Here is a 24,989-nt window from a genome sequence, read left to right on the forward strand (position 1 = left end):
CCCTCACCCCTGGAATCATTCTCGTAAATCTTTTCTGCGCCCTCTCTAAGGCCTTCACATCCTTCCTAAAGTGTGGTGCCCAGAATTGGACACAAGACTCCAGTTGGATTTATTAATGACTATCTTATGTTTATGGCCCCTAGTTCTGGTTTCACCTACAAGTTGAAACATCTTCTCTACCCTATCAAACCCTTTCATAATCTCGGTCGTGTCTATTTGCAACACCAAATTTCTGATTGGTCCCCTTGGAGGACAAGACCAGATTTCTGATTGGTCCCCTTGGAGGACAAGACCAGATTTCTGATTGGTCCCCTTGGAGGACAAGACCAGATTTCTGATTGGTCCCCTTGGAGGACAAGACCAGATTTCTGATTGGTCCCCTTGGAGGACAAGACCAGATTTCTGATTGGTCCCCTTGGAGGACAACACACCCGACAGTCTGTCCGGAATGTGTAATTTGATCCTGCCTGCTGGAATAATCAAGAGCTTTGCAATGTGTAATCTGATCCATTCATAGTGGCAGCCAGGTTCCAGAGTGCTCAGTACTAACACTACTGCTTTCACAGAACAGACAGGGCTCGCCCTCCCGGGTTATGAGCACTCACACTGCTGAGTTCAGATAGGAAGGGGTGAGACTATGGAAGGATTTCAACATGAGGATGAGAATTCTAAAATCAAGTTGTAGGTGGACAATGTGCCCCCTAATTTATTTTGGGTGCACGGTCCTTTAAACGGGCTGCGGGGCCCACTTAAAATTTCATGCATGCGCAAAATCTCCCATTGAAAAGACGGAAAGCAGCCTGTGCAGGACTTCCAGACAGATGCGTGGCTGCACAGCTTAGCGGGAATGTTGTTGGTGGACCATGAGCCAGTGCAGGTCAACGAGCACAGGTGTGGGGGGTGAATGGGACTTGCTGCGTGTTAGGGTACATGCAGCAGAGTTTTGGATGAGTTCGTTCATGGAGGGTGGAAAATGGGAGGGCGGCCAGGAGAGCATTGGAATAGTCACATGTAATGTTATGCATGTTGTAGGACCAACACAGAATACGTTCATGTTTATTGCCCAGCCATAGTTGCCCTTGAGAGGGTGGTAGTGAGCTGCCTTCTTCAACTGCTGCAGTCTGGTTTTGGGGGGTGGGGTGGCGGGGGGAGGGGGGGGGTGCGGAGGGTGAAGGTAGTGCAGGTGTAAAGGGGCTGGGGGTGGAAGAACCAGGTGTGATCCAGGCCTAACAGAGGGCGGGAGAACGTGATTATCTTCCAATCTTGGTCACGTTTTGGCTCACATTCCCCCCTCCTTTAGACCTGGATCACATTCTTTCCGTCCCACCCCCCACCGTTCTCACCGTGCTCCCTCCGCCCCCCAAACAAGCTCATGATCTTCTCCCCATTTCAATCCCCTCTTCCCCCACACCCCCCACCACCTTCAACCCCCTCCAATCCCTCTTGCCCCCGCACCCCCTTCAATTCCCCCTCTCCTCTTCAATCCCCTCTTCCCCCTCTCCTCCCTTCAATCCCCTCTTCCCCCCTCTTCTCCCTTCAATCCCCTCTTCCCCCCTCTCCTCCCTTCAATCCCCTCTTCCCCCTCTCCTCCCTTCAATCCCCTCTTCCCCCCTCTCCTCCCTTCAATCCCTTCCCCCCCTCTCCTCCCTTCAATCCCCTTTCCCCCCTCTCCTCCCTTCAATCCCTTCCCCCCCTCTCCTCCCTTCAATCCCCTCCCCCCCTCTCCTCCCTTCAATCCCTTCCCCCCCTCCTCCCTTCAATCCCCTTTCCCCCCCTCCTCCCTTCAATCCCCTTTCCCCCCTCTCCTCCCTTCAATCCCCTTTCCCCCCCTCTCCTCCCTTCAATCCCTTCCCCCCTCTCCTCCCTTCAATCCCCTCCCCCCCTCTCCTCCCTTCAATCCCCTTTCCCCCCCTCCTCCCTTCAATCCCCTTTCCCCCCCCTCTCCTCCCTTCAATCCCCTTTCCCCCCCTCTCCTCCCTTCTATCCCCTTTCCCCCCTCTCCTCCCTTCAATCCCTTCCCCCCCTCTCCTCCCTTCAATCCCCTCCCCCCTCCTCCCTTCAATCCCCTTTCCCCCCCTCTCCTCCCTTCTATCCCCTTTCCCCCCTCTCCTCCCTTCAATCCCCTTTTCCCCCTCCCCCCTCCTCCCTTCAATCCCCTCCCCCCCTCTCCTCCCTTCAATCCCCTTTCCCCCCCTCCTCCCTTCAATCCCCTTTCCCCCCTCTCCTCCCTTCAATCCCCTTTCCCCCCTCCTCCCTTCAATCCCCTTTCCCCCCCCTCTCCTCCCTTCAATCCCCTTTCCCCCCCTCTCCTCCCTTCTATCCCCTTTCCCCCCTCTCCTCCCTTCAATCCCTTCCCCCCCTCTCCTCCCTTCAATCCCCTCCCCCCTTCAATCCCCTCCCCTCCCTTCAATCCCCTTTCCCCCCTCTCCTCCCTTCTATCCCCTTTCCCCCCTCTCCTCCCTTCAATCCCCTTTTCCCCCTCCCCCCTCCTCCCTTCAATCCCCTCCCCCCTCTCCTCCCTTCAATCCCCTTTCCCCCCCTCCTCCCTTCAATCCCCTTTCCCCCCCTCCTCCCTTCAATCCCCTTTCCCCCCTCTCCTCCCTTCAATCCCCTTTCCCCCCCTCTCCTCCCTTCAATCCCCTTTCCCCCCCTCTCCTCCCTTCAATCCCCTTTCCCCCCCTCTCCTCCCTTCAATCCCCTTCCCCTCTCCCGCCCCCTCTCCTCCCTTCAATCCCCTTCCCCTCTTCCGCCCCCCTCTCCTCCCCACATCCAATCCCCTAACCTTCTGCGCACGGAACCGAGGCTAGCGTGGCAGTGCAGGCTGCAGCCACTGCACGGTTTGGGTACTGCGCACACACGACCGGATCGAGTGCGCATGCGCAGTACCAAACAGGAGCGCATGCGGAGAGGGAGTTAAAGACGCCGTGCCAATAATCATGCTGCATAATCTTAAAGACCTCTATCAAGTCACCCCTCAGTCTTTCCTTTTCTAGAGAAAAGAGCCCCAGCCTGTTCAATCTTTCCTGATCGGTATAAACTCTCCATTCTGGAATCATTCTCGTAAATCTTTTTGCAACTTCTCAGTGGCGCTATGTCCTTTTTATAACATGGAAGATAAAATTAAAGTTTTAATTTAATTAAGATTTATGCCCCCTTGTACTGGATTCCTCCACCAGAGGAAATAGATTATTTTTTATCTACCCTATCAAATCTTTATAATCATTTTAAACACCTTGATTAGATCACCCCTCAATCTTCTATACTCCAGGAAATACAAGCCAAGTTTATCCAACCTACCCTGATAATTTAACCATGCCAGCCCTGGTATCATTCTGGTGAACAGTCACTGTGTCCTTCCCGAGGTCTGATGCCCAAAACTGAATGCAGTACTCCAGATAGAGTCTGACCAAGGCTCTATAGAAACATAGAAGGAGCAGAAGGCCATTCGGCCCCTCGAGCCTGTTCTGTCATTTAATGAGATCACGGCTGATCATCCAATTCAGTACCCTGTCCCTGCTTTCTCCCCATATCCCTTTAGCTTTAAGAAATATATCTAACTCCGTCTTGAATATATTTAATGAATTGGCCTCAATTGTCTTGTGTGGTAGAGAATTCCACAGGTTCACCACTCTGGGTGAAGAAATTCCTCATCTCAGTCCTAAATGGCTTATCCCTTATCCTTAGACTGTGACCCCTGCTTCTGGACTCCCCCCGCCATCGGGAACAGCCTTCCTGCATCTAGTCCTGTTAGAATTTTATGTTTCAATGAGATCCCCTCTCATTCTTCTAAACTCTTAGCGAATATAAGCCTAATCGACCCAATCTCTCCTCATACGTCATTCCTGCCATCCCAGGTATCAGTCTGGTGAACCTTCACTGCACTCTCTCCATGGCAAGAACATCCTTCCTCAGCTAAGGTGACCAAACTGCACACAATACTCAAGGTGTGGTCTCACCAAGGCCCTGTACAACTGCAGCAAGACATCCTTGCTCCTGTACTCGAACCCTCTCGCTACGAAGACCAACATACCATTTGCCTTCTTAACCGCCTGCTGCACCTGCATGCTTACCTTCAGCGACTGGTGCACAAGGACACCCAGGTCTCGTTGCACTTCCCCTTTTCCCAATCTATTGCCGTTCAGATAATAATCTGCCTTCCTGTTTTTGCCACCGAAGTGGATAACCTCGGTGACAACTGAAGCCTAACTTCCTCCTCTCTGTATGCCAGCCTCTTGGAGATAAAGGCCAACATTCCATTGGCCTTGTTGTGCCTGTCCACTAGCCTTTAGTGAGGAGTGTACACGGACACGTCAATCTCTCTCCGCTCCTCCAGTTTCTAACCATTTAGAAAACACGCCAGTTTGTTTTTCTTGGATCTAAAGTGGATGACCTCACAATTTCCCACATTGAACTCCCATTTACCACTGCCTGATCAGCTCACTTAATCTGCCAATTTCCTCATGTAACATCCTGATCCCACCTGCACTACTTACTGTGTCCCTCAACTTGGTGTCATCTTCAAACTTGGATATACAGGTGGAACGTCCCGAATCCGGCAACCTCGGGACCGAGGCCGAGCCGGTTTTCGGGTTTCCCCGGACTTCGGAACGTGTTTCTGAAGTCCGAAGTCCGGAGTCTGGAAATGCCCGAGCCCAGGTTGCGATATTTCCGGGACTTCGGACATCAGAAACACGTGCCGAGTCCGGAAATGCGTGGGCCCAGGTTGCGCTTTTGGTAAGCCTCCCTCAGGGTGTCCGGATTCCAGAACATTTTTACAGATTCCGACCCCTGCCACCAATCGTCCCGGAGTCTGGATTCCAGAACTCCGGATTTGGGACGCTCAACCTGTACAACTCTTCACTCCTTCATCCAAGCCATTGATAAATATGGCGAAAAGCCGAGGCCCAGTACATATCCAATCGGGACTATGTACCTCTTGTGCGGAACTTTATGGAAATCCATGTAGGTGACACCCATTGACAATCCCTTAGCCATCGTGCTAGTGTCGTAACACTGCAGTCCTCTTAACAGTTAACATATGCTTTACATTCAATGTTTTAACACCATGATGAAACTTGCAGAAAGTACAAGCAGACACACGTAGAAAAAAAAAACTGGTTTATTAAAAAAAAAACACACACCATGACAAAATGGGAACAATCATAGCTCAATAATTAAAGCATTCAAACACAATCTTCAACTACAAGTGAAGGTGGAGACACTTCATTCAAATCGGCTGCTCGTGCAGTCAAGCTTTCAGGCTCGCACAGAAGTCGGTACTTTCCGTCCAACAATCCAAACCTGTCTTTGGAAGGAGGCACGCTTACATTTATTTTTATTATTTGGTGGGACAAACCGGTTACATGTGTAACAGAATCAAACAGCAACAATCGCCCCATCCCCCCAAACCACCTGGATATGGTTAGTACAAGTAGATTCGAAAGGAACGGTGGGGGAGAAGGAGTTTCCATTCTGGACTGATTTTGTACCGAGACACTCTGACTGTGGGTCGCTCTCCCTTTAATTGAACCAAGGGGTTGACTCATTTTATTTCCTTGTGCCAAAAACAGCACAAATTAGTTACAAGCTTAGAGACAAAGTTACGATTAGCTTCTAATACATTCCCAATTTATTTAAAAGGAATACTCCAGGATAAGGCCCCACACTGGCCTTGTCTAAATATTTCAAATCACCCTCCACCCCCTGGATAACTTTTAAACTAATTCTGCCGAATGGCCTCCGCTGTGGCCCCACCTTAACTGCACTCGACTCTCGGTGCCGAGACCGGATGTGACTTGTCCAAGCTTGGTTCCAGTCCCAGCATCAGGAAGTGGGACCTGCTGGGAGCCAAAGCACATCAAGTTTTAGCACCGAATGTTGGGATATGTGACACAGATTAAAAACCCTTCCTTCCTCCGGTTCTCTAATTAGGAGGCCAGGCACTCGGCAGCAAGCCTTTTAGCAAGTTAAACATTGCAGGTGGTGAGGGATTCGAGGTGGAGAAAAAAAATGATGCTTTATCCTGAAGTATTTTAAAAATCAGTAAACGTTTTACTTTTCCCAACATGTAAAAAAAAAAAAAAAAATCCTAATTAATAAGCCACAACTCTACCAAATCCTTCAACCAAGTTGAGCACAAAATAGGAAACCACAATTAACTGGCAGGAAGGCTGTTTCAGGGAACAAAAGCAGTTTGCTTACAGTGCTTGAAGACGGAGAGACGGAGTGATGCTTTTCACAGGGTTAGTTCCCACACGGCATGGAATTTTGATTCATTCCTTCAATTCTGGTTTAGAAGATGGCAACTATTTCCACCTGGCTTTGGGGCTGTGCTTTGCAACATTACCCAGCAATGCAACAGACTAATGACTGCGTCACTTCGACGCTCGCCCTCTCTCAAAAAGGCGCTGACTCATGCTGGGCAAGGGTCAGAAGAACTAAAAACGCCCACCAAAGCTCATCCCTCCGGGACTCACTCTTGCAGAAGAGCATCCAGCCGCAGTTGGAATGTTCCGAGCATTTTTGTACCGACTGCCTTGCCTGGCGGAATATTCCACTTGCACTGGGAGGCCAAAAGTATCTCATTTAAATGACCGTTATTTAGATGCAAGCCTGGTCATCAAGCCTTGGAATGTTTCATGACCACCGTGGCTGGGTGTAATAAATCACAAGAGAGTGCGAGTCTCCCCCCACTCAACCACACACATACACGCACACTTCCAGCAGGCATCGCTGCATCAGAAGCAGGAATACTAGCTGGTTTCCCCTCCCAGTCTAGGGTGTTGTGTCCAACTGCAGCACCTCAACCGAGGTCAGTTAATTCAGCACGGACTGGAGGTCAAGCTTGGACTTTTGTCTGTGAGGCTCTGCACTGCAGCACGGTTACCCAGTGAGGCACAGGGGAGCCAACACACACCTTCCTAAATACACGAGTCGTGCCACTTCTCAATGAGAATACCTTAATAATGCAAGTGAAAAATAAAATGTATTTGTAAGACGGGGTCAGCTCAACTGTCAGGAAGTGTGTTGGAGGGCCTGCAAGAAAGGCAGACATCAGGCAGCTCGCAGCACGTGAACACAGCTGCCGTGTCACTCACAAATAGGCTTCAAGCACGAAACGCAAGATAAAGATTAAAACGCCCAATCTTCTGCCAGAGCGTATCAACGGTACGAGGCGCAGCAAGAAGCGGTCATCTGCATCCAGTGCTTAAAGGTGAAATACACAGTGAAGTTATCGGCACTAACTGACTCACTGAACAGTAAATCCCCAGTCGCTAAACTCACAACCAACTAACAGTAGGCCCCCAATTCTTTTAAAGGTGGCAAACAAATCAATGGATTGGCGAACATTGCTTGTTCCTGCCACAGAGAGATCGCTGGGGTCGTTGCTGCAGAAAGTTCCATTGCCAGAAATAATAAGTTACTTCAATTCCAAAAAAGAAAATATGCTAGCTACTAAAAAAAAATGGAAGTCGTGTGTCCCCATCGCCCTCCTCCACGTGCTGCCTGATTTGTGCCATCAAATACCATACTTCATACAGTGAGGCAGTAATGTTAAACATGCTACGCAAGACCGCTCCAGTGTCCCCACATTCAGTTGGAACATGAAAGATTCCCTGTAGCCATCCTGGGATCACCTCTTCTTAAAGCCGTACTTTTTCCTTTCGTAGAACAGGTCAGTTTTTGAGCTGCCAAGATTGACAATTTTCGGACATCCATCTCTCTAGGAGGCAAAAAACAATAAAGGGTAAAAACTGTACTGGAAAAAAAACCACCACCACGATTACTTCAGTATTCGGACAACCTCACTGCCAAATGTCCACATATGGGACAGAAGTTCCCAGGTTTGAACCCCAACCTGTGTGGCGTTAGAGACACCAGCTAGGGAAGCAGTTGGCACTCTTCAACAAAGCTGGGCTAGGGTGGGAAATGAGGTAGAGCTCCGGTTTCTCATTAGCTAAAGATTTCTGCAGGAAAGCGAACACTGTGAACATCGGGTGAGGACAGAAGAAGGCTGGCTGCCAACATTCTCTGGCTAAGCTCGCTCAGGAAGTATGGCCCCTTGGGCAAGGCACCTGAGGACAGCTGGTGCCTGTACAAGTGTACCTTTGTGTGTGTCTGCTCCCTCAGGAAAAGAGGGAGAAAACTTTCAAAAGAATAATGTTTCAAAGACAAAATCCATAAAACAAAGTTGAGTTTGGAAGAATGTATGACTGAAGTGTCCCTACAATTAAGCAGATCCGAGAATCGGGGACTATTGGCTGCAGTGTCATTTCTGATTGGTTGTCACATTCTACCAAAACCATTTTATATTTGTATATGCACCATGATACAGGAAACTTTTTTTTATCCGGCACCGACGGGACCGGCGTGGTGCCGGTTTATCAAAAAGTCCGGATTACAGAGAATTATAGTTAAAAGGTACGAGAGCTCCGTACACAGCAACAAATCCAGGCTTCCCTGTTGCTTAGCAACATGTGCAGGAACTCCGGCCACAGACCAAGCGTCCCTGTTGCTTAGCAACAAGTGCAGAAACCCCCGATTGCACAGCCAAGAATCAAGAAACGGCCACTAATATGAAGAAAAACTTAACTGAACCTACTCCTGAATTTTGCCGGTTAACCGAGATTTCCGGTTGTTTGGGTGCCGGTAAATCGAGAGTTTCCTGTACTTCCTCGCAGCCTGGCTGCTACTGAACAGGTAGCTCACACTATTTGATGGCTACATTTCATTAGCTTCAAAAGAAAATTCTCTTCAAACTTACATCTTTTTCCTGGATAGTGCACTCCTTGCAGTAATAGGCATCAGACACGCCCGGGCCACCACAGATCACACACCGGCCCTGGTAGGACCCATAGTTACACTCATCACAGATACGGACCAGCGTGCACGGCCTGACATAGGAATCGCAGATCACACATTTACCATCACCTAAGAGGGAAGTCAATCAAAAAAATTAACAAACATGAAAGTATGCAGGACATTCCAATACGCTTTATAGCTACTGAATTGCTTTTGAAGTGCAATCATTATGTAGATAAACGTGGCAGCCCATTTGCACACAGCAAGGTCCCACAAACAGCGAATGAGATAAATGATCAGTTAGCCTGTTTTAGTGATGTTGGTTCCGGGATAAACATTAGCCAGGAAACCAGAACTCCCTGTTCTTCTTTGAATAATACTACGATGTAATAAAACTCACTACACACTTGGTTTGAGTATAAAGTAAGGCTTTAATCACCTTGTTTCAGAACATGGAGGTCTAGTTGTACTTCACTAGCTCCTCGTCTTACAAAATGTCCCTGGCAAGCTGGGGCCCATGCCCGAGTATTTATACTCCTTGGACGGCGCCACCAGCTGGCCGTCCAGCGTTATTTCATAAGTAGTTTCTTGATGATGAGATTTATAACAACCATGATGCGGGTTAGCATATTGGCAGCAGAGTTTTGGATGAGTTCAGGTTTATCAAGGGTGGAAGATGGAAGGCTGGCCTGGAGAGCGTTGAAATAGTCGAGTCTGGAGGCAACAGAAGCATGGAGGAGGATTTCAGCAGCAGATGGCGGAGGAGGAGGGACAGAGACGTGCGATTTCTGCAACTTCCTCCAGCCCTCCAACTCGGGCTTCATGCAGCCCCCCCAATCACTTCGCCCCACCAATGGCGGCCGTGCCTTCAGTAGCCCCAAGCGCTGGAATTCCCTCCCTAAACCTCCATCTCTCCACCTCCCTTTCCTCCTTTAAGACCCTCCTTAAAACCTACCCGCTTTGACCAAACCTTTAGTCACCCGCCGTAATATTTCCTTGTCTGATTACGCCCCTGTGAAGCACCTTGGGACATTTTCCTACATTTTAAAAGGAGCTATATAAATGTAAGTTCTTGTTGGTGTTGTAGATTACATGCTCAAGTCCTGCAGTGGGGCTTGAACCCAAGACCCTTTGACCCAGAGATGAATACACCGGAGGTTAAATGTCCGGAAAGCTCTATCTACCAGCAAAATTCAGGAGCCGTTTCCTATAAGTTTTTTTTACTTCACGTTGCTTTTTTTCCCCCCAGTCAGGCTCTGCAAGGTCTAGCTGAAGCTGTTGCTTAGCTACAGAGATGCTTTTAAGCTGCGGCCGACTGTTTTGAAGCTGTTGCTAAGCAACGGGGTTTGTTGATTCACACGGAGCTCAAAAGCTCCGTATGTTTTAACATTAGCGCTGGTTTGTCCGGCAGTTTTGATGGTACGGCACCAGCTCGGTCCCGTCGGTGCCGGATACCAGAAAGTTTCCTGTGCTATCAGTGAGCTAAGCTTACTCTATAATCAATGATTTGATGCTGAAAATAGAAATTAAGGTGGAACACAGACGGGAGGAGGTCACATACCTGAATGGATTTTTCTCAGCAGGAGTTTATGACACTTAGGCCAGTGTTGTCCAACACACTAACCACATGTGGCTAACTGGGAATCCAGATGTGGCTAATTGCATTTCTGATTAGTGAACAAAAAATGAACAATTGCCACAGTCGGTGGGCGGGTGATCTCAATATTCATATTCGCACGGCCCATGCGTGTGAACTTTAACCTTTGTATGCATTTGTTGGGAAGACGAAAAGCAGAGGGTGCAAGTGTTTTTTTGATCATTGTGAGTGCTTTACTTCCTTGGTTACTGTGGCAAATTTGGTTAAGTAAATATACACGTGAAGTAAGTATATTTACCTGTATTGTGCGTATGACGTTTTCTATTAAAATGAGTGCATATGGTTAAAATGGTGTCACCACAGCGCCACCCGTGGTTAGTCTGAAATTTCCACTGGGCAACATTGCACTAGGCTATTTACAAAGTATTTACAGCACAGACACAGGCCATTCGGCCCAACAGGTCCGTGCCGGTGTTTGTGCGCCACACCAGCCTCCTCCCACCCCTCTTCATCTCACCCCATCAACATACCCTTCACAGAAATCACAGAAACCCCACAGTGCAGATAGAGGCCATTTTGGCCCATCGAGCCTGCACCGACGCATATCCCACCCGATCCCCGTAACCCCTACACCAACACATATCCCACCCTATCCCCGTAACCCCATGTATTTAATCCCCCTAACACTAAGGGTCAATTTATCATAGCCAATCAACCTAACCCGCACATCTTTGGACTGTGGGAGGAAACCGGAGCACCCGGAGGAAACCCACGCAAACACGGGGAGAATGTGCAAACTCCACACAGACAGTCGCCCGAGGCCGGATTCGAACCCGGGTCCCTGGCGCTGTGAGGCAACAGTGCTAACCACTATGCCCTATTCCCTCATGTGCTTATCTTGCTGACGTTGAATGCAACTACGCTATTGCCTGAACTACTGATATTAGGGATTATCTTATATTTATGGCCCCTAGTTCTGGCCTCGCCTGCAAGTGGAAACATCTTCTCTATGTCTACCATATCAAACCCTTTCAGAATCTTGAAACCCTCCATCAGGTCACCTTCTCAGTCTTCTCCTTCCCTGGAGCAGATCATCTGCCATTTCACTTACAAACGGAGCATGAACATAAAATAATAATATTCTGAATGATTACTTCCTTCAAATATTCACTAGGGAAGACATGAGCGACTTGTGTTACACATTCAGAGATAGCCAAAGCATAATTAGTGACTTTGATATAAATGAGCTGCAAGTTCAGGACAGGCTAAAAGGGTTGAAAATAAATAAATCCACAACGATATGTGGTATTTATCCCAGAGAGAGAGACTGTGAGCATATTCGTAAATCACTGAATCATTTTGAGGGAATCAAAATAATAATAATCCTGATAATAAAGGATGAGATAAAGACAGTAGAGAGAAAGGGTCTTAGCTCCGAAAATCAAGAAGTAGAATCATTTTGGGTGGAGCTAAGAAACAGCAAGGGGCAAAAAACATTGGTGGGAGTTGTTTACAGGCCCCCAAACAGTAGTTGTAATGTAGGGCAGACTATAAATCAGGAAATTAGAGGTGCAGGTAACAAGGGTAATACAGTAATCATGGGGGACTTTAATCTACATATAGACTGGGCAAACCAAACTTGCAGGAATAGTGTGGAGGACGAATTCATGGGATGTATACAAATAGTTTTCTAGATCAGTATGTTGAGGAACCAACTAGGGAACAGGCTATTTTAGATCTAGTATTGTGCAATGAGAAAGGGTTAATTAATAACCTTGCAGTAAAGGGGCCTTTAGGGAAGAGTGACCATAATATGATAGAATTTTATATTAAGTTCAAACGTGATTTAGTTCAATCCGAAACTAGGGTCTTAAATCTAAACAAAGCAAACTACGTAGGTATGAGGGGCGAGTTGGCTAAGGTAGATTGGGAAATTACATTAAAAGGTATGACAATAGGCAAGCAATGGCTAGCATTTAAAGAATACATAATTTACAACAAATATACATTCCTTTAAGGCACAAAAACCCCACAGGAAAAGTCCAACCGTGGCTAACAAGAGAAGTTAAAGGTAGTATTAGATCAAAGGAAGAGGCTTATAATGTTGCCAAAAATAGTAAGCCTGAGGATTGGGAGGATTTTAGAATTCATCAAAAGGGGGACCACGAAATGGATAAAAAACAGAAAATAGATTATGAGAGTAAACTAGCGAGAGACATAAAAACAGACTGTAAAAGCTTCTATAGGTATGTAAAAAGGAAAAGATTAGCGAAAGTAAATGTGGGTCCCTTACAGGTTCAGACAGGAGAAATTATAATGGGGAATAAGGAAATGGCAGAGAAATTAAACAAATACTTTATGTCTGTCTTCACGGAAGAAAGCGCAAATCGTGAAGAACCAAGGGTCTAGCGAGAATGAGGAACTGAAAGAAATTAGTATTAGTAAAAAAAATATTACTGGAGAAATTAATGGGACGGAAAGCCGATAAATCCCCTGGACCTGATGGCCTACATCCTAGGGTTTTGAAAGAGGTGGCTATAGAAAGATAGCGGATGCATTGGTTGTCATCTTCCAAAATTCCATAGATTCTAGAACGGTTCCTGTGGATTGGAAGGTAGCAAATGTAACCCCACTATTTAAGAAAGGGGGGGGGGGTGGAAAGAGGGAGAGAGAAAACGGGGAACTACAGACCAGTTAGCCTGACATCAGTAGTAGGGAAAATGCTAGAATCTGTTAAGGACGTGGTAACAGGACACTTGGAAAATAATAATAGGATTGGGCAGAATCAACACGGATTTATGAAAGGGAAATCGTGTTTGATGAATCTGTTAAGAGTTTTTTGAGGTTGCAACGAGCAGAATAGATAAGGGGGAACCAGTGGATGTGGTGTATTTGGATTTTCAGAGACATTCAATAAGGTGCCACACAAGAGGTTATTAAACAAAATTAGGGCTCATGGGATTGGGGGTAATATACTAGCATGGATTGAGGATTGGTTAACGAACAGAAAACAGAGAGTAGGAATAAACGGGTCATTTTCGGGTTGGCAGGCTGTAACTAAAGGGGTACCGCAAGGATCAGTGCTTGGGCCTCAGCTATTCACAATCTATATTAATGATTTGGATGAGGGGACCAAATGTAATATACAAAGCTAGGTGGGAATGTAAATTGTGAGGAGGATGCAAAGAGGCTTCAAGGGGATATAGACAGACTAAGTGAGTGGGCAAGAACATGGCAAATGGAATATAATGTGGAGAAATGTGAAGTTATCCACGTTGGTAGGAAAAATAGAAAAGTAGAAATGTTGGTGTTCAGAGGGACCTGGGTGTCCTTGTACACGAATCACTGAAAGTTAACATGCAGGTACAGCAAGCAATTAGGAAAGCAAATGGTATGTTGGCATTTATTACAAGAGGATTTGAGTATAAGCATAAAGACGTCTTACTGCAATTATATAGGGCCCTGGTGAGACCACGCCTGGAGTATTGTGGACAGTTTTGGTCTCCTTACCTAAGGAAGGATATACTTGTCATAGAGGGAGTGCAACGAAGGTTCACCAGACTGGTTCCTGGGATGGGGGGATTGTCCTATGAGGAGAGATTGAGTAGACTGGGCCTATATTCTCTAGAGTTTAGAAGAATGAGAGGTGATCTCATTGAAACATACAAAATTCTTACAGGGCTTGACAGGGTAGATGCAGGGGGGATGGTTCCCCTGGCTGGGGAGTCTAGAACCAGGGGTCACAGTCTCAGGATAAGGGGTCGGCCATTTAGGACTGAGATGAGGAGACATTTCTTCACTAAGAGGGTGGTGAATCTTTGGAATTCTCTGCCCCAGAGGGCTGTGGAGGCTCAGTCGTTTGAGTATATTCAAAACAGAGATCGATAGATTTTTTGGATATTAAGGGAATCAAGGGATATGGGGATAGTGCAGGAAAGTGGAGTTGAGGTAGAAGATCAGCCATGATCTTATTGAATGGTGGAGCAGGCTCGAGGGGCCGAATGGCCTACTCCTGCTCCTATTTCTTATGTTCTTATGACTGGACACTGGGAAGATGTCGGTAGTTTGGAAACAGGCTAATCTGGTGCCCATCTTCGAAAAAGGGGAACAGGTACAGAGAACTACAGAACCATTAGAAACAAAAAGGGAAATGCAGGAAACAATCAGACTGGTGAAAATCTGTGCAGGGAACCGGTCAGGCCTGGAAGAAATGACAGATAAACAGCATTTAAAAAAGTAGACAAGCTTTTTTCTTTGAAGGGGGGGGGGGGGGGGTGAAAGGAAATCACACACTTGCACAAATGATCTGTAATAGGATTAAAAGTAGAAAAGTAAGACAACACCAAGGGCACTGTCTTCTCTGCAACAAGGTATTCTGAGAAAGGGTCCCCATCGAAGTGTCAATCCACCCCAACCCAGTTTCATTCCATGTAGCCAGCATCCCCATCAAAGAAAGTGGATGCTATAGTTAAGGTCTGAAGTTATTAAAGACAAAGTTAAGGCTGGAGGGCTACAGATTTCCATATGGAAAGATAAGGTGCTGTTCCTTGAGCACGTGTTGAGCTTAACTCGAACAGCATAGAACAGCAGCGGCAGAGGTCAGAGTGGGAGTTGAACAGGGAATTAAAGTGTTGAGCAACAGGGAGCTCAGGTCACACTTGCTGACAGAATGGAGGCATTCACAAAATGGTAACCTCTAAGTATTCAGCAAGGAAGACAGGGGACTGCTTTTCTGATCAGCTGTGGTCCTGTTGCTTGCCGCTTTTAAATTCCCCATTCTGACCTCTCCATCTTTGGCCATCTGATTAGTTAAACTGAATGCCTGCAATTCATTAAAGTTAAAGCTGTAGGGACCTAGGATAAATCTTGGAAACAGAGAAGAAATTAGCTTAAGGACAGAAAGCAGGTACTTATTAATATGGAGTGAGGGGAGAGGAGTACTCAGTGGGTCTAGTGTGGGGACCACTCACTATGGTTTCTAATTTGCTTCAATGGCATGGATTCAAAATTCAAAGCAAAGTCAAATCTGCAGAGGACACCAATCTCCTAGGGGCAGTGGAATTGAAGGGTGCTCAGAAACGACAATGATCTGGATAAAATATGTACATGGGCAGAAAATGGCAGATGAAATGTAACGTACACAAGTGTCAAGTGCTACACACGGGAAGGAGAAACAGATGAAGGGTACTCCGTGAATTGTGTTGAAATAGCCAAGCACAAAATGAAAAAGAAATCTAGGCGTAGTCCTTGATTACTGTGTCCATTTCTGGTTGCCAAGAAACGTGCCATTACGACACATCCACTGCGTGCCTCTGCGGAGACATGGGGGAATTCCGTGATGTGGGGGGGGGGGCGGTATGGAAAGAAGAGGAAGCCTGCATTCAACTATTGCGGTGCTGCTCGTAGTTGCTGCTCTATTGCAGCACTTCAAAGGATGCTGCTCTCCCTCACAACAGATTAGAGTGCAATTGTTAAATGCACAACGGAACAATGCAACATTGGAGACCCAATCCCAAAAAGGTAGCATGGCAACTTTTGGAAAGGATATGGTAAATGAAGGGGAAAAAAATTCTTAATATTCCTCATCATTCACACAAACATCCTTTTGACAGTCTCACCTGCACCTGCTGTGATTAGCATACCCAGACACATGAAAGTCCTGCCCCATAATCGGCCTTTTGGAATCCAGAGACAGGCTAGGCTTGTATCTGCTGGAGTTTAAAAGAGCAAGAGGTGACTTGATTGAAACATATAAGATCCTGAGGGGTCTGGACAGGGTGGATGTGGAGAGGATGTTTCCTCTTGTGGGAGAATCTAGAACTAGGGGTCACTGTTTAAAAATAAGGGGTCGCCCATTTAAGAGAGAGATGAGGAGAATTTTTTTCTCACAGAGGGTCGTGAGTCTTTGGAACTCTCTTCCTCAGAGGGCGGTGGAAGCAGAGTCTTTGAATATTTTTAAGGCAGAGGTAGATAGATTCTTGGTAAGCAAGGGGGTGAAAGGTTATCGGGGGTAGGCGGGAATGTGGATTAATCAGATCAGCCATGATCTTATTGACTGGCGGAGCAGGCTCGAGGGGCCGACTCCTGCTCCTAATTCGTATGTTCTGGAGAGACTTCACCCTTTGCTTGCACAATGCTTCAAGATGGATTGGGCCTCTGCAGCTATCTTTTTTTCACATCAAGAATTGTTTGCAAAATTGAGAAGTCTTCAAACTGTGCCCAAAATCTCGAATTGTGACTGGAAACTTCAACTCAGTAACTAGGACAAATGACTTACTGGCTCTGTTGAGCTGAAAGACAATGCAATTCTCATGAAATTTAAAATGCCTGCTAACATTAGTGCATTTGTCCCGCCCACACTCAACAAGTATACCAACAAGAACAGAAAATGATGGAAACACTTAGCAGGTCAGTCAGCATTTAATCGAGAAAACAGATGAGTTAATGTTTCAGTGTAGACCCTTCATCAGTTCTAACAAAGGGTCGAACATCTAAAACATTAAAAGAGGGGAACAGTAGCATAGTGGTTATGTTACTGGACGAGTAATCCAGAGGTCTGGAGTAATGATCAGGAGACACGAGTTCAAATCCCACCACAGCAAACATAGAAACATAGAAGATAGGAGCAGGAGTAGGCCATTCGGCCCCTCGAGCCTGCTCCGCCATTCAACGAGATCATGGCTGATCATCCAAACCCTAGCACCCGGTCCCTACACCGACAGCCATCCCACACAAGCCCTATCCCCGTAACCCCACGTATTTAATCCCCCCTAACACTAAGGGCCAATTTTTATCATGGCCAATCAACCTAACCCGCACATCTTTGGACTGTGGGAGGAAACCGGAGCACCCGGAGGAAACCCACGCAAACACGGGGAGAATGTGCAAACTCCACACAGACAGTCACCCGAGGCCGGATTTGAACCCGGGTCCCTGACGCTGTGAGGCAACAGTGCTAAACACTATGCCACCGTGCTGGGGGCAACTGGGGAATTTAAATTTAATAAATAAATCTGGAATAAAAAGCTAGTATCAGTAATGGAACTATTAGTGGCCACATCACGGAAGACCTCTCCTGGTCCCTCAACACCTCCTCTCTGGTGAAGAAGGCCCAGCAGCGCCTATATTTCTTGAGGAGGCTGAAGGGATGTAATCTGTCACCCCTGATCCTCTCTAACTTCTACCGCTGCACTATAGAGAGCATCCTGACAAACTGTATCACGGTATGGTACGGCAGCTGTAGCTCCCATGACCGGAAAGCCCTGCAGCGGGTAGTCAAAACTGCCCAACGCATTACCGGCACCCGGCTACCGACCATAGAACATATATATCAGAAACGCTGCCTACGGAGGGCACAGTCCATCATCAAAGACCCTACCCACCCCAGCCACAGTCTGTTCGCCCTCCTACCATCTGGGAGACGCTACAGATGCATTCGCACCCGTACGACCAGATTTAGGAACAGCTTCTTTCCCAGGGCTGTCATCCTACTGAACTCCACAAATAAACACTAAAGCCTGCACATCTGCCGATGCACTTTATTATGGTCATATTTATGCTAATATATATGTACAAATGTATGTTGAAATGTTTAAGTGTCCTAATCCAAATTGTACACTCTCGGGAGCCGCAAGCCTACATTTCGTTGTACTGCACTTGTGCACTAACAATGACAATAAAAGTTGATTTGATTTGATTGAGATGGTCATAAAAACCCGTCTCTAATGTCCTTCCAGTACACTTTACACCTAATCTCAGCCTATTACCATCTCGTCTAGCTCTTTTGTTTCTTTCACTTCTTTTGTCCGATCGCAGCCCTGCCTTCGATCTGGTTTCTTTTCTTTCCAGTTTTGAAGAAGGGTTCGACCCGAAACATCAACTCAAATTTCTCTCCACGGATGTTGCCTGACCTGCTGAGTTTTTCCAGCATTTTCTGTTGTTATTTCGGATTTCCAACATCTGCAGTATTTTGCTATTATAATAAGAATAATAAAACTGGACGGAACACCGACCACCGACCTAGGCACCGTCCTCGGACACGAAAACGGCACACCCAGCCCAGTCCACCCGGCAAAGTCCTCCCACTAACATCTGGGGACTTGCGCCAAAATTGGAAATGATACCTTTAAGCCAATGTCACAGACTCCTCCATCACCATCCCTGCAGGGCAGACCGACCAGAGGTGGCAGCACAGTGGTATACAGTCTGGAGGGAGTGGCCCTGGGAGTCCTCAACATTGACTCCGGACCCCATGAAGCCTCATGGCTTCAGGTCAAGTACGGGCAAGGAAAACTCCTGCTGATTACCACCTGCTCTCCCTCAGCAGATGAATCAGTACTCCTCCATGTCGAACACCACTTGGAAGAAGCATCCAGGCTAGCAAGGGCACAGAATGTACTCTGGGTGAGGGACTTCAATGTCCATCACCAAGAGTGGCTCGGTAGCACCACTACTGACCGAGCTGGCCGAGTCCTGAAGGACATAACTGCCAGACTGGGCCTGCGGCAAGAGAACCAACTCGAGGTAAAAAACCTACTTGACCTCGTCCTCACCAATCTACCTGTCGCAGATGCATCTATCCATGGCAGCATAGGTAGCAGTGACAGTGACCACCTCATGGAGACGAGGTCCCGTCTTCAACCTGAGGACACCCTCCACCGTGTTGTGTGACACTACCACCGTGCTAAATAGGATAGATTCAGAACAGATCTAGCAGCTCAAAACTGGGCATTCATGAGGCGCTGTGGGCCATCAGCAGCAGCAGAATTTTATTCCAACACAATCTGTAACCTCATGGCCTGGCATATGCCTCACTCTACCATAACCATCAAGCCAGGGGACCAACCCTGGTTCAATGAGGAGTGTAGAAGAGCATGTCAGGAGCAGCACCAAGTGTACCTAAAAATGAGGTACCAACCTGGGGAAGCTGCAACACAGGACTACATGCATGCTAAACAGCGAAAGCAGCATGCTATAGACAGAGCTAAGCGATCCCACAATCAACAGGATCAGATCAAAGCTCTGTAGTCCTGCCACATCCACTCGTGAATGGTGGTGGTCCATTAAACAACTAACGGGAGGAGGAGGCTCCATGAATATCCCCATCCTCAATGACGATGGTGCCCAACACGTGAGTGCAAAAGACAAGGCTGAAGCGTTTGCAACCATCTTCAGCCAGAAGTGCCGAGTGGATGATCCATATTGGCCTCCTCCCGAGGTCTCCACCATCACAGAAGCCAGTCTTCAGTCAATTTGATTCACTCCACGTGATATCAAGAAAAGGTTGAGCGCACTGGATACAGCAAAGGCTGTGGGCCCTGACAACATCCCGGCTGTCTTACTGAAGACTTGTGCTCCAGAACTAGCTGCGCCTCTAGCCAAGCTCTTCCAGTACAGCTACAACACTGGCATTTACTCGACAATGTGGAAAACTGCCCAGGTATGCCCCGTCCACAAAAAGCAGGACAACTCCAATCAAGCCAATTACCTTCCCTCCATCAGTCCACTCTCAATCATCAGCAAGTGATGGACGGCGTCATCGACAGTGCTATCAAGCAGCACTTATTCACCGACAACCTGCTCACCTATGTTCAGTTTCGATTCCGCCAAAACCACTCGGCTCCAGACCTCATTACAGCCTTGGTCCAAACATGGACAAAAGAGCTGAATTCCAGAGGTGAGGTGAGAGTGACTGACCTTGACATCAAGGCAGCATTTGACCAAGTGTGGCTTCAAGGATCCCTGGTAAAATTGAAGTCAACGGGAATCATGGGGAAAACTCTCCACTGGCTGGAGTTATATCTAATACAAAGGAAGATGGTTGTTGGAGGTCAATCATCTCAGCCCCAGGACATCGCTGCAGGAGTTCCCCAGGGCAGTGTCCTAGGCCCAACCATCTTCAGCTGCTTCATCAATGACCTTCCCTCCATCATAAGGTCAGAAGTGGGGATGTTTGCTGATGATTGCAGTGTTCAGTTCCATTCGTAACTCCTCAGATAATGAAGCAGTCCATGCCCACATGCAGCAAGACCTGGACGACATTCAGGCTTGGGCTGATAAGTGGCAGGTAACATACATTCGTGCCACACAAGTGCCAGGCAATGACTAGCTCCAACAAGTGAGAGTCCAACCACTGCCCCATGAAATTCAACGGCATTACCATCGCCAAATCCATCACCATCAACATCCTGGGGGTAACCATTGACCAGAAACTTAACTGGACCAGCCACATAAATACTGTGGCAACAAGAGCAGGTCAGAGGCTGGGTATTCTGCGGCGAGTGTCTCACCTCCTGACTCCCCAAAGCCTTTCCATCATCTACAAGGCACAAGTCAGGCGTGTGATGGAATACTCTCCACTTGCCTAGATGAGTGCAGCTCCAACAACACTCAAGAAGTTCGACAACATCCAGGACAAATCAGCCCGCTTGATTGGCACCCCATCCACCACCTTAAACATTCACTACCTCCACCACCGGCGCACCGTGGCTGCAGTGTGTACCATCTACAAGAGGCACTGCAGCAATTCGCCAAGGATTCTTTGACAGCACCTCCCAAACCTGCGACTTCGACCACTTAGAAGGACAAGGGCAGCAGGTGCATGGGAACACCACCACCTCCAAGTTCCCCACCATCCTGATTTGGAAGTATGTCGTCATTCCTTCACCATGGCCGAGTGAAAATCCTGGAACTCAATCCCTAACAGCACTGTGGGAGCACCTTCACCACACGGACTGCAGCGCTTCAGGAAGGCGGCTCACCACCACCTTCTCGAGGGCAATTGGAGATGGGTAATAAATGCTGGCCGCCAGCGACGCCCACATCCCATGAACGAATAGAAAAAAACCTCATCTGCTTACTCCACAAGTGCTAACTGACCTGCTGAGTGTTTCCAGCTTTTTGTGCCTGAGATTTCCAGTTTCTGCAGTTTTAAAAAGTTTTGTTGATTTTAAACTCAAGATACTTCAATTTCAAAACAAAATGCTGTTCAGAGACTGGGAACCATTCACACTCATTTCAATGACACAAGCCCATTCAGGCAAGTCCAAAATGCGTCCTAAGTAGTGAATAACTTGTTCCTTAAACAGTCATTCCTTCCTCTTAAATTCTAAAAGTGCAATTCTAAATTGCTCTTCCTTCGCTGGTTTCAGAATCTTACAGCGCAGGAGGCCATCCGGCCCATCGAGCATTTATATAGCACGTTTCACATGTCCCAAATTTCTTCACTGCCAACGAATTATCGTTTCAGTGTAGTCACTGTGGTTCTGTAGGCAAACGAGGAAGACTATTTCCATACAGTCATAAATCGTAAACAGCAATGAGATAAATGACCAGCTAATATGTTTTTGGTCGTGTTGGCTGAGGGATGAATGTTGGACAGAATACTGGGAGAACTCCCAACTCCTCTTTGAATAGTGCCACGGGATCTTTTATGTTGGCCTGAAAATGCAGATGGGGCCTTGGCTTAACATCTTATCCGAATGACTGCACCGCTGACAATATAGCACTCCCTCAGTGTGGCACTAAAGTGTCAGCCTCGATTATGCACTAAAGTTCTGGAGTGGGGCTTTCTGACTCAAAGGCAATAATGCTACTGCTGAACAAAGTAGACACATGGAGTGAGCGGATGCAGATTTATGCTGGTAATTCTCTATGTGGTGAGTTCCCAGTCTCAACTGCGTTACCAAGATAACACTGCCTGCAAAGTAACTCTAGGTTAGGCTTGAACACTTCTGAGCAGCAGAGGCATTGGCGCAGATCCTCTGCTTATCCCCTCATCCAGAGAATTAAATGGAGAAAGATTACAAAAAGACATCAACAAAGATCAAACACTGCAACAGATCTTGAAAGAGAGAGAGTACAGCGCCAACATGTTCCCGTAAAGGTCAAGGGTGGGACCAACAAGTCCCGGGAACCCTGGATGTCAAGGGATATACAAGAATGGATTAGGAAAAAAAGGGAGGCTTTTGGAAGATACAAAGGACTAAAAACAGTGGAAGCCCTAGAGGAGTATAGAAAGTGCAGGGGGGTACTTAAAAAAGAAATTAGGAGAGCAAAGAGGGGGCATGAAAAAACACTGGCGGGCAAAATAAAGGAAAATCCCAAGGTGTTTTGTAAGTATATTAAGGGCAAGAGGATAACCAGGGAAAGAGTAGGGCCCATTAGGGACCAAATGGCAATCTGTGTGTAGAGCCGGAAGATGTAGGCGAGGTTTTAAATGAATATTTTGCATCTGTGTTCACTATGGAGAAGGACGATGTAGGCATAGAAATCAAGCAGGGGGATTGTGATATACTTGAACAAATTAGCATTGAGAGGGAGGAGGTACTAGCGGTTTTAGCAGGCTTAAAAGTGGACAAATCCCCAGGCCCTGACGGGATGTATCCCAGGCTGCTGTGTGAGGCAAGGGAGGAGGTTGCAGGGGCTCCGACACAAATTTTCAGAACCACTCTGGCCACAGGGGAGGTGCCAGAGGACTGGAGGGCAGCTAACGTAGTACCATTATTAAAGAAGGGTAGTAGGGATAAACCAGGCCAGTGAGCCTAACATCAGTGGTAGGGGAATTATTGGAAAAAAATTCTGAGGGACAGAATTAGTCTCCACTAGGAGAGGCAAGGATTAATCAAGGATAGTCAGCATGGCTTTGTCAGGGGGAGATCATGTCTGACCAATTTGAATGAATTTTTCGAGGGGGTGACTAGGTGTGTGGATGAGGGTAGTGCAGTTGATGTAGTCTACATGGACTTCAGTAAGGCTTTTGACAAAGTCCCGCATGGGAGACTGGTCAAGAAGGTAAGAGCCCATGGGATCCAGGGCAATTTGGCACATTGGATCCAAAATTGGCTTAGTGGCAGGAGGCAGAGGGTGATGGTCGAAGGTTGTTTTTGTGACTGGAAGCCTGTGTCCAGTGGTGTACCGCAGGGATCGGTGCTGGGACCCGTGCTGTTTGTAGTGTACATTAATGATTTAGATATGAATGTAGGAGGTATGATCAGTAAGTTCGCAGATGACACGAAAATTGGTGGGAGTGGTAAATAGCGAGGAGGGAAGCCTCAGGCTACAGGACGATATAGATGGGTTGGTCAGATGGGCAGAACAGTGGCAAATGGAATTTAACCCTGAAAAGTGTGAGGTGTTCCATTTTTGGAGGACTAACAAGGCAAGGGAATACACAATGAATGGTAGGACCCGAGGAAGGACAGAGGATCAGAGGGACCTTGGTGTGCATGTACATAGATATCCCTGAAGGCAGCAGGACAGGTAGATAAGGTTGTTAAAAAGGCATATGGGATACTTATATTCTATGCCTCGGCTAATGAAGGCAAGAGCAGGGAGGTTATGATGGAGCTGTACAAAACGCTAGTTAAGCCACAGCTGGAATACTGTGTGCAGTTCTGGTCGCCACACTATAGGAAGGATGTGATTGCATTGGAGAGGGTGCAGAGGAGATTCACCAGAATGTTACCTGGGCTGAAGCACTTCAGCTATGGAGAGAGACTGGACAGGCTGGGGTTGTTTTCCTTAGGAGCAGAGAAGGCTGAGGGGGGACCTGATTGAGGTGTACAAAATTATGAGGGGCATAGATAGGGTAGATGGAAAGGAACTTTTCCCCTTAGTAGAGGGGTCAATAACCAGGGGGCATAGTTTCAAGGTAAGGGGCAGGAGGTTTAGAGGGGATTTGAGGAAAAACTTTTTCACCCAGAGGGTGGTTGGAATCTGGAACTCACTGCCTGAAAGAGTGGTAGAGGCAGGAACCCTCACAACATTCAAGAAACATTTAGATGAGCACTTGAAACGCCATAGCATACAAGGCTACGGACCAAGTGCTGGAAAATGGGATTAGAATAGACAGGGCTTGATGGCCAGCGCAGACACAATGGACCGAAGGGCCTCTTTCTGTGCTGTATAACTCTATGTCTCTATAACAATAGTTTCCTAACATTCTGCTAGTCAGCTGGACAGTGTTTCTGAAAATTGATTATAAATAAAAATCAAACATCAGCTCCTCCACCTAAAGATGAGTGGAATTTTCCATTACTGCATTCCAAGGATTTCCACAGCTGGCCAGAGTACAGCTCTTTCCATCACCGGCATCGCTGTACAAACAGAACACTTCAGAACTCACCGGCACATCCTGCACAGGTTTAGAGGTGCGCTAGTTTGCTTTTGAAAACGAATGTTCCTTTCAAAATGAAGAAGAGCCAATTCTTCACAAGAGGCACTTGTGCACTAATACTCCCTTCCAAGAGTATTTCAAATGAAAGTTAACCCCAAGATCACATAACCTTGAGCAGGCCCTCCGTCGGAACACTGCGCTGCAAGGTGTCAACCTGCTTTCTCTGCTGCAAAGCTCATGAAGCCCGCTCTCCTTTACAGTTTTTTTTTTGTGCTTAAATTTCTACCTGCCTCAGCCCTAACCTCCTTCAGGTAATCAAGACGTTCTCCCTCTCGTAGATGTCTTTTATTTCGCCCTTTATTGCCTCCTGTGGACTCATGCTAAATCACTTCTGCCACTTAACCGTCTCCTGCTATAACTTAAGCACTTTATAGGTCATTCTATTTCTTTGTACTCAGAGAGAGAGAGAGACTT

At 47.1% G+C, this 24,989-nt stretch overlaps 1 protein-coding gene across 1 annotated transcript in view; it reads right to left on the bottom strand.

Moving 5' to 3' along the window:
• Positions 1-5,103: 5,103 nt before the first annotated feature.
• The window catches only part of phf5a (PHD finger protein 5A), a 48,281-nt gene continuing 28,395 nt past the window's right edge, over positions 5,104-24,989 (bottom strand). Inside the window, exons 3-4 of the mRNA XM_085969544.1 lie at positions 8,765-8,931; positions 5,104-7,723 (exon numbers count right to left, since the gene is read on the bottom strand). Of these exons, the coding sequence (XP_085825670.1) occupies positions 7,634-7,723; positions 8,765-8,931 (257 nt within the window). The 3' untranslated portion in view covers positions 5,104-7,633. The remainder of the gene's footprint in view (positions 7,724-8,764; positions 8,932-24,989) is intronic.

This window comes from Somniosus microcephalus, chromosome 28, assembly GCF_052327205.1.
Source record: "Somniosus microcephalus isolate GS21.2 chromosome 28, FLI_Smic_1.0, whole genome shotgun sequence".
Lineage (NCBI taxonomy): Eukaryota > Metazoa > Chordata > Chondrichthyes > Squaliformes > Somniosidae > Somniosus > Somniosus microcephalus.